The sequence below is a fragment of the Trichophyton verrucosum genome, assembly GCF_000151505.1.
Source record: "Trichophyton verrucosum HKI 0517 chromosome Unknown contig00284_1.f1.exp, whole genome shotgun sequence".
NCBI classification, from domain to species: Eukaryota; Fungi; Ascomycota; class Eurotiomycetes; order Onygenales; family Arthrodermataceae; genus Trichophyton; species Trichophyton verrucosum.
The window spans coordinates 1-8,230 of NW_003315463.1; the positions used below are offsets into that span (position 1 = coordinate 1).

Consider the following 8,230-nt stretch of genomic DNA (forward strand, 5'->3'; position numbering starts at 1 on the left):
CCCTTCCTGAGATATCCTTTTACAATCTCTCCGTCTGGACCCAGGACTGAAGTTACTGACTAGATGAATAGGGACGTCCGGGGTATTTCATCCGTGCTTACCGAAATTTGACGACTGTAGGTGATCTTCTCTTATGGTTTTACTGATAATTGCCCTTCTAACCACGTGAGTGAAACAGGAAATGATTGCAGATCTGAAAGCAGATTCTAGGCGATGGGACGTCGAAGTCCGTAGCAGACAAGAAGGTGGACAGCCTAGAGGTACCTACTATGATACTTATAATACCCCACCAGTATCTAACAGGTCACCAGCAAACTATGACTCCTCTTCTGTCAGACCCCGACCACCAGTAGCATACTCGTCCTCACGTCCACAGCAACCACAACAACCATCATACTCTACTTACCCACCTACGCAACCATACCCTGCCCATCAGCCCCAGCCAAGCTACCAAGACTATGGTACCCAGCCTGGATACCCGCAAGAGGGTAGCTCTTACGTCCCCAGTGGTGGACCACCCTACTCAACCCAGTCCACTCCGCCCGTGACAACGGCTGAGCAATCATATATCCATAGTCAGGGTGCCTACGCCTACCCTGGGGGAATATCCCAACCCCGCTACTCTGGACAAGGATATGAGAATGACCGTGATTATTCCCCTGTTGGCCAGTCTACATCTCCATACCCTCCATCAACCGGACCAGATCCCAGGATAATGGAGACCGGATATCCAGTGGAATCTGCCTACCAGGACCGTCAGCCAGACCGAGGACACCCTAGGAATCCTGCCCCTCGCCATTAAATGCATAGCACCAGAATATCTCCCCTTCTAGGACATGTATTCTTTTCACATTTGTTTGAACCAACCCCTTCGGCTACCCCCTTTAAGTCACATTACGTCTCCGGGCAATTCTCCCTGTCATGTGGATAATCAACCCCATATAGTCGATCTTATCCCCCACTCAACTACAGTGGCTGGATTTTGGATGTGTTTTGTTTTATCTGGACTACAAATGAGTGAACGAATGAATGAATGATGATATCGGGACTCCCCTATTGCGGAGCCCACTTCTGCCGCAGGAATATGCTACTCTTAAGCATGGATGGATACTTGATCGATTTCATTTGAAATCAAGCGTTGATATTTTCATACTGCAACGAGCCCACTGACTAATGCTTCAATATCCCATGGAATCAATTCAGAGCCACGCTGGAATTCACATCAAGGCCATTATTCTCCTCTTCTGAATTTACCTACTCTCTCCTCACCCCCATTCATGTTATCTTTTCTATCGTTTCAGTTCCACCAAGGACGTTACTCGTAAAACTGGGCAGGCTGTTTTGAAACCATTTTGCACAATCGTGTTTCTTTATTCTTGCGACAATTTCTCCTTTCTAGGTCTCACTCACCTCTTCCAAACTTCCATGCCAATGTTGAATGTACAGCTGGGCGCGTTCTCGATGGATGCATTAGGATTCCCCACTTTTTTCCCTTTTTCCTTGATATACTCTTTCGTTTAACTTGCTACTTTACCTGTTCGATACTGTCTGGTGAATACTCTTCAATAATTGGACCTTTCCGTCGTTCCCGCTCACCTCGAACCACAAACGTCATCCTTACGCAATGCACAATGCCGGGCTACACGCTTACATACATACCATACCCCTTTGATAGCTTTCTTCCCGATAAACTGTTCTCGTACTTTCGACGGCGAGATTATTTCGTATTCCGGAGCCTTTTCGTCCTTTACGTCGCCGCCGTTGTGCAGAGGAATAAAAGATCGTGTGGTCATGATTATCCTTTCTATTCTAGATAGTTGCATCGGGGGGCGTTTAATACATATTTTTCATCTGAGTGGCCCATTAACATTCCTCATCTTCACTTTTAATTCATTCACCGCTTGACTGAGGATGTGTAGATATGCAAGTATTCTTCTACGTTCATATCCCATTTAACCCGAGTAACCATTTAATGCTACCTCTTAAATATCAATTGTGCGGGAGAGCATGGAATGGAACCGAATAACCAATTGAATGGCCGCTAATATGACATATATGTACAAAAGTAGTGTAAAAAGAAAGATGGCGTAAAAAGGAGCGCGGTTGTTGTCATGCGGCTGGTACCAGTATTTTGCCCTCCATACAGTTATACTGCCATTCGACTCAGCGATATCCGTGGGCCTGATCCAGGACCATCAATGTTAATTTTTATTCGATATTATAGCCGTGCTGGGGTGATGATATCGAAACATGCGAGTAGAAATGATCTGAAATAATGTGGGTAATTCGCAACTCAAGCCGCCAAAGGAATCTATATTTTGGCCTCCTTCCATCCACATCTACTCGTCATCGTATCCTTGAGGTATTTTTCTTGGGCCAGCAGGGACTTTCGGCAGGAAAAGGAGGCGCATAGGTCAGCAACAAATCTCGTCAGATATAGAGGAACTGGAGGCATACCTGGATATGAGAAAGGAATTTCCGCGGGGTCAACGTCGCCGAAGTACCGCCTGATTGGGGGAAGAGTGAAGAGCGCTACGGGGCCGAGAGAACCGAGAACGATAGAATAGAAGATAGCTGGCTTCTCGTAGGAAGCCCATCGCATGTAGCGGAATGGCTGGGAGAAGAAGAAGGGTCTCGACATCGTGAACGGTTTGTTGGACGGCGGAAAAGAGAGAAGAGTCGGTTCAGGTGGCGGGAAGATGTCCCAATTGGCAGGTAGAACAGAGTATCTCGTTCGTCGAATTGGCCGTCAGCTGAACGAGGGCGTCTATCGAGCTATCTGCCGGCGTCCAGATGGTGTTTTTGTTCCGGTGCCTGATCTTGGTTCTGCTTTTCTGATGTTGCTTTTCGCCGTTTGTGGTTGGCCTGCGCTTCGTCCTGGTCTTGGCACGGTCCGCCGCTGATTAACACGCTGGTCTCTTTTAGACTGCGAATCTTAACGAACCACCAACAGCACCACAACTAACTATTTGAATGCGCCCAGGAGCAGCTCTCACCACCAACGATACGGGGATCGCGATGATACTCAGGCCATCGTCGCATAAAGGTCTTTGTTGAAAGCTGTTTTTTTGCCATTGCCTGCCTCCGAAAGCAACCAATTCGCGTCCCCTCTTGATCCACCACAGCACCGCCAGCCAAGCTCCACGATGAAGTGGCTGCTTACCCTTCTATGCCTGAGTATCTACAGCGCAGCAGTGTACGCCGTGAGCAGTACTGGAAACAGGCTGCTCGTTATCCAGGAAGACGAGACTGAAAGAGATCTATTTTCGACCTTCTGGGCAGACCTAGAAAGTTAGTCTTTCTGTTGCATATTAAGATGTAACCCTGCTTCTCGTCTATTGCAGGCTGCGGTATGGCTAACAGGCATGCGTCTTGCTAGGTCGAGGATACAAACTTACATTCCAGTCTCCGAAGAACACGAAGCTCTCACTCTACCACCTTGGAGCCAGGGCTTACGACCATCTCATACTTCTCCCGCCAAAATCTAAAGGTGCAGCATGGCAACTCCGGCTACATGGGGCATGGGTACAGGTGGCATCATGCTAATGCAAGTATATAGGCCTGGGACCTTCTTTGACGCCAAAGGCACTGCTAGACTTTGTCAACGACAATGGAAACATCCTAGTTGCACTGTCGGGTGGTGCTCCAACGCCCAACGGAATCAGCTCTCTTCTCCTCGAACTCGACATACATCTATCTCCGGACAGAGCCCCAATTGTTGTTGACCACTTCAACTATGATACCATTTCTTCCGCGGAGAAACACAATGTCCTCCTTCTACCACGGCCGGAGAGGCTACGTCCCGATACCAAGCCCTTCTTCAACGGAGAGGGCATCCTCGCCCTCCCAAATGTTGCTGGGCAGTCTCTGGGGAATAACAGCCCCCTCCTAGCTCCTATCATCCGAGCCCCCGCGACATCTTATAGCTATGACAAGAGAGATGACGACCAGTCAATCGATCAGAAGCTTCCAACTGGTTCGCAGCTTGCTCTGGCTACTGCTATGCAGGCAAGGAATTCGGCGAGAGTCACAGTCCTTGGATCAGTTGATAGTTTGAAAGATGAGTGGTTCAATGCCAAGGTGCAAGCACCTAAGGGCGAGAAAGTTGAGACAGCCAACAAGCAGTTTGCCCAACAGCTTACCGCCTGGACCTTCCAGGAGACTGGTGTGGTGAAGGTCACTCGGGTTGAACATCATTTGAACGAGAAGGGTGACATTGAGTCCGGGCCCAAGGAGCTTAACCCGTCTATCTACCGTATCAAAAACGATGTGGTACGTAAATCTGTTTTGTGGCTTAAGTCCGATGACTCTATACTAACGTTACAATGTTAGACATTCACTATTGAGCTTTCAGAATACAGCTACGACCAATGGATACCTTACTGGACTGCAGAAGAAGATGCCATCCAACTCGAATTCACCATGCTATCCCCTTTCCACCGTCTTAACCTGCAACCCGTGGACAGAACAGAGCACGCGGCCATTTACAGAACCTCCTTCACCCTTCCTGACCAGCATGGCATCTTCTCCTTCCGCGTCAACTACAAGCGACCCTTCATCACTAACATTGAAGAGAAACATGAAGTCACCGTCCGCCATTTCGCCCACGATGAGTGGCCACGCAGCTGGCGTATTAGCGGTGGATGGGTATGGATTGCCGGACTCTGGTCTGTCATCGGGGGGTTCCTCGCCTTTGTGATGGTTTGGTTGTATTCTGCACCACCAATGAAAAGCGGCGATTCTAAAAAGGAGCAATAGAATTGGGCATTCAAAGCAAGATCTAATGGGATAAATAAAACAGTATATCAATAAATGCAGCACTGGGAATGGGTCTTCCAGCCCTTTATGTACTTCATGGCAAACGGATTGAACCGGCTACTTTGTATTATACATGAAAAAAAGTGACGGTATGATTTTCCTTGAGAGTCGTGAAACTTGTGTTTTTTATACATATCTGCAGAGTTCTAGTTTCTTGATAATAGAGACATTTCCATATTGTACATTTATAGCCCAGGAAAAAAAAAAATCAAAAACACCCATGCTCATCAAGTTTCCCTATATGCTTCAGAGCAAAATAAAATAGATATGCAAGTTTAAGAAACTCCCTTCTCCCCGTCCTGCAGAACTACTTAGGTATAGAAGAGCATCCCACACGGGGCACCCGGCAAATCACAAGGTCGGCTCTTACAAACCCCTGGTCTTTTCAGGGTCCATCTGCACTTCGTCGCCGCTTATTTCCTTGACACCCTGGTACGCCGGCCGACCAGCGTAGAGCTGAGGGACCGGTTTCTTCTTCTCGACGACCTCGCCGGTAACACTATCTGTCTCCTTGGCGAGATGGAAGGGCTGGTTGCCGCGGAACCGTTTGCGCATGTCTACCATTCCTCGTCTAGCATATGATTAGCCTCGATTGAGTAACGGATTGGGGAAGGTGTGAGAGGGGGTCGGTAGAGGAGCCGTACTTGCACTCGCTGAGGCCTTTCTTCAGCTGCTGGCATTTGATAGGCAATTGCTCGAGGTTTGGGGAACGCAGACATTCCTGGGGTGTGTTCCGCTGGACCATGATACAGTCTGATTCCTGGAGGCATTCGGCCAGTGCCTGGCCTGTTGCAGGTGTTAGCGGATTACCCATCTGCTTCATAAGGGGGGGCTTTTTTCCAATGTTCAACGTTCAACGTTCAATGTCATGTCATATGCGAAGGGGCCGGTCATATGGTGCAGCCATGAGAAGCGCTCATGACCGAGCCCCAAGCCAAACTGAGTGAGTCGGGTCCAACGTACGCAGGTCTTTACACGAGCTCGGCATTGCGGCAGTCGTGTGCTCGTCCCCCCAGTCTCTATAACGCGCCGCTCAGCTATTTCTGCGTCTCTTCTGCGTCTCTTCTTTGCCCTCGTCGTCGCTTTCGTTTCGCTGCTTTTTCTTTTCGATATATCAAAAGCCTCATCCTGATTGGGTTAGAGACAGGGTCCCGTGATTTATGACTAAGCAAGGTCCCCGTGCTTTCGATGACGTAAGGTTTGTTTTTCACATGCGAAAAGCTGCAAGTTTGAAGATATAAAAAAGACGAAGACAACGAGGCGAAGAAGAAAGAGAAAAGAAGAAGAAGAAGAAGAAGAGAGGAAGAAGCAGGCAGAGATCGATGGTGACTTGTCAGGGCTAAGACCAGGGGGTTCTTCTTCTGTCCCTGTTGTTTTTCCGGGTGGTTTTTGTACGATGGCCCGCGTCCCGTTCATTGGGCGTCTTCTATGGTAAGCCAGGGGGAAGAGAGAGAGAGTACAGGACGGAGTTACGTAGATGGGTAAAAGAAAACGAGATACTGGATTGCTGACTGCCTGGGTGGATTAGGACGGAGTATATTGCTCTTTTTATCTCGTTGGGACTGGTGTTTCTAGAAGGGATCATCCATGTCATTACCCTCTGCCTGCGTGAGTTTGGACCGAGATAGTTATACCCACTACTATTTTAGTGTTATTATGATGATGATGATGATGATGGAGCCATGCTGACTGCAAGTGCAGCTCAACCGATTATAAATCTCTGCTATCGACAGTCCAAGAGGCTGTTCCATGTGCTGTCTGCGGCGCAGCCTAGACGTCCCAAGCAAGAGAGCATATCTGGGGAGATTGCAAAGGCCTCGGAGTTTACAGAGCTCTGTGATCTGTTCGGCTACGAGACGGAGGAGCATGTCGTTCAGACGAAAGACGGCTATCTGTTGGGCCTCCATAGGCTGCCATGGCGAAAGGGCGAGACACATGTCTATGAGAACAGCAACGATGTGGACAATGAGGCGTCGCGGAAGCCAGTTGTGTATCTGCACCACGGGCTGCTGATGAGCAGCGAGGTGTGGGTGTGTTTGACGGAAGAGAAGAGATGTCTGCCCTTCCGGCTGGTGGAGCTGGGATATGACGTCTGGCTGGGGAACAACCGGGGCAACAAGTACTCGAAGAAGGCGACGACGATGTCTCCGTCCTACAGCGCGTTCTGGGACTTCTCGATCGACCAGTTTGCGTTCCACGATATCCCGGATAGCATCGACTACATCCTTTCGGTGACGGGCCAGCCGTCGTTGTCGTATATTGGGTTCTCTCAGGGGACGGCGCAGGCATTTGCAACCCTGTCGATTCACCCAACGTTGAACCGACGGATCAACCTGTTCATCGCCCTGGCACCGGCCATGTCTCCGGCCGGGCTCAGCAACGGGGTAGTGGACGCGTTGGTGAAGGCGTCTCCGGACGTGATGTTTCTTGCCTTTGGACGACGGAGCATCCTTAGCTCGACGGCCATGTGGCAGGCCATCCTGTACCCGCCCATCTTTGTACGCATCATCGACACAGCCTTGCTGTTCCTGTTCAACTGGAGCGGCAAGAACATCAGCACGGTGCAGAAGCTGGCGGCGTACGTGCACCTGTACTCGTCGACGAGCACCAAGTCGGTTGTGCACTGGTTCCAGATCATCCGCAACAAGAGCTTCCAGATGTACGACGACAACGCCGGGTCGAAGCTGAGCATCGCGGCCAAATCACGCTTCTACAAGCCGGCCAAGTTCCCGACGAAGAACATCAAGACACCGATTGTGCTGGTCTACGGCGGGTCAGACAGCCTGGTGGACATCGACGTGATGCTGGAGGAGCTGCCCGCGCACACGACGGCGACGGAGATAGCACACTACGAGCACCTCGACTTTCTGTGGGCTCGAGACGTGGACGAGCTGGTGTTCCCGCATGTCTTTAAGGCGCTGAGCAGCCAGACACGGACGGCGCCGGCCAAGCTGACCGAGCAGTTTGACGGGCCAGCAGACGACACCTGCTTTGTGGACTATGCCAGTTAGACTTGACTATTGAGACTCGACTACTGATTGACTGACTGACTGACGGACGGACTGACTGACGGACTGACTGGCGTACGGAGCACACGGTCCCGTGTATCGTGGTCGGTCGATCGTGATACCGACTGCTGGAACAGCGCCACTTTGGACAGCTTCATTTTCCCACCAACGCACGCAGCTCTGATCCAGTAAGATGGCAACACCGAGTCGACCTGTCCGAGCTGACTGGTTCGATGGCTAAAAAAGCACAGCAGCAGCAGCAGCAGCTCACACTAGCTGGGGGGCAATCCATGACCTATATCTCAGATGCGTCCCGTCTCAAACTGGTCTGCATGGTTCGTGCCCGGTCCATTTATATATATTTTATTTTATATATATATTTACTCCCGTACATATCATCATCA

General features: G+C 50.0%; 4 protein-coding genes across 4 annotated transcripts; 3 read left to right on the plus strand and 1 right to left on the minus strand.

The window, feature by feature from the left end:
* Positions 1–178: 178 nt before the first annotated feature.
* Positions 179–802, plus strand: TRV_03368 (transcription factor RfeG, putative; the record flags this gene model as incomplete). Its single annotated transcript, XM_003022459.1, has 1 exon — positions 179–802. A coding segment is annotated over one exon (624 nt), but the record flags the coding sequence as incomplete, so codon positions are not given.
* Positions 803–3,146: 2,344 nt separating this feature from the next.
* Positions 3,147–4,758, plus strand: TRV_03369 (uncharacterized protein; the record flags this gene model as incomplete). The annotated part of the gene is made up of 4 exons (XM_003022460.1): positions 3,147–3,291; positions 3,380–3,490; positions 3,560–4,272; positions 4,333–4,758. The coding sequence occupies 4 exons, from the start codon at positions 3,147–3,149 to the stop codon at positions 4,756–4,758; spliced, it is 1,395 nt and encodes a 464-aa protein (XP_003022506.1).
* Positions 4,759–5,184: 426 nt separating this feature from the next.
* Positions 5,185–5,382, minus strand: TRV_03370 (uncharacterized protein; the record flags this gene model as incomplete). Its single annotated transcript, XM_003022461.1, has 1 exon — positions 5,185–5,382. One exon carries the CDS (start codon positions 5,380–5,382, stop codon positions 5,185–5,187), a length of 198 nt encoding a protein of 65 aa, XP_003022507.1.
* A 1,118-nt stretch (positions 5,383–6,500) lies between these two features.
* TRV_03371 (ab-hydrolase associated lipase, putative) lies at positions 6,501–7,829 on the plus strand (the record flags this gene model as incomplete). Its single annotated transcript, XM_003022462.1, has 1 exon — positions 6,501–7,829. The coding sequence occupies one exon, from the start codon at positions 6,501–6,503 to the stop codon at positions 7,827–7,829; it is 1,329 nt and encodes a 442-aa protein (XP_003022508.1).
* Between the last annotated feature and the right edge of the window lie 401 nt (positions 7,830–8,230).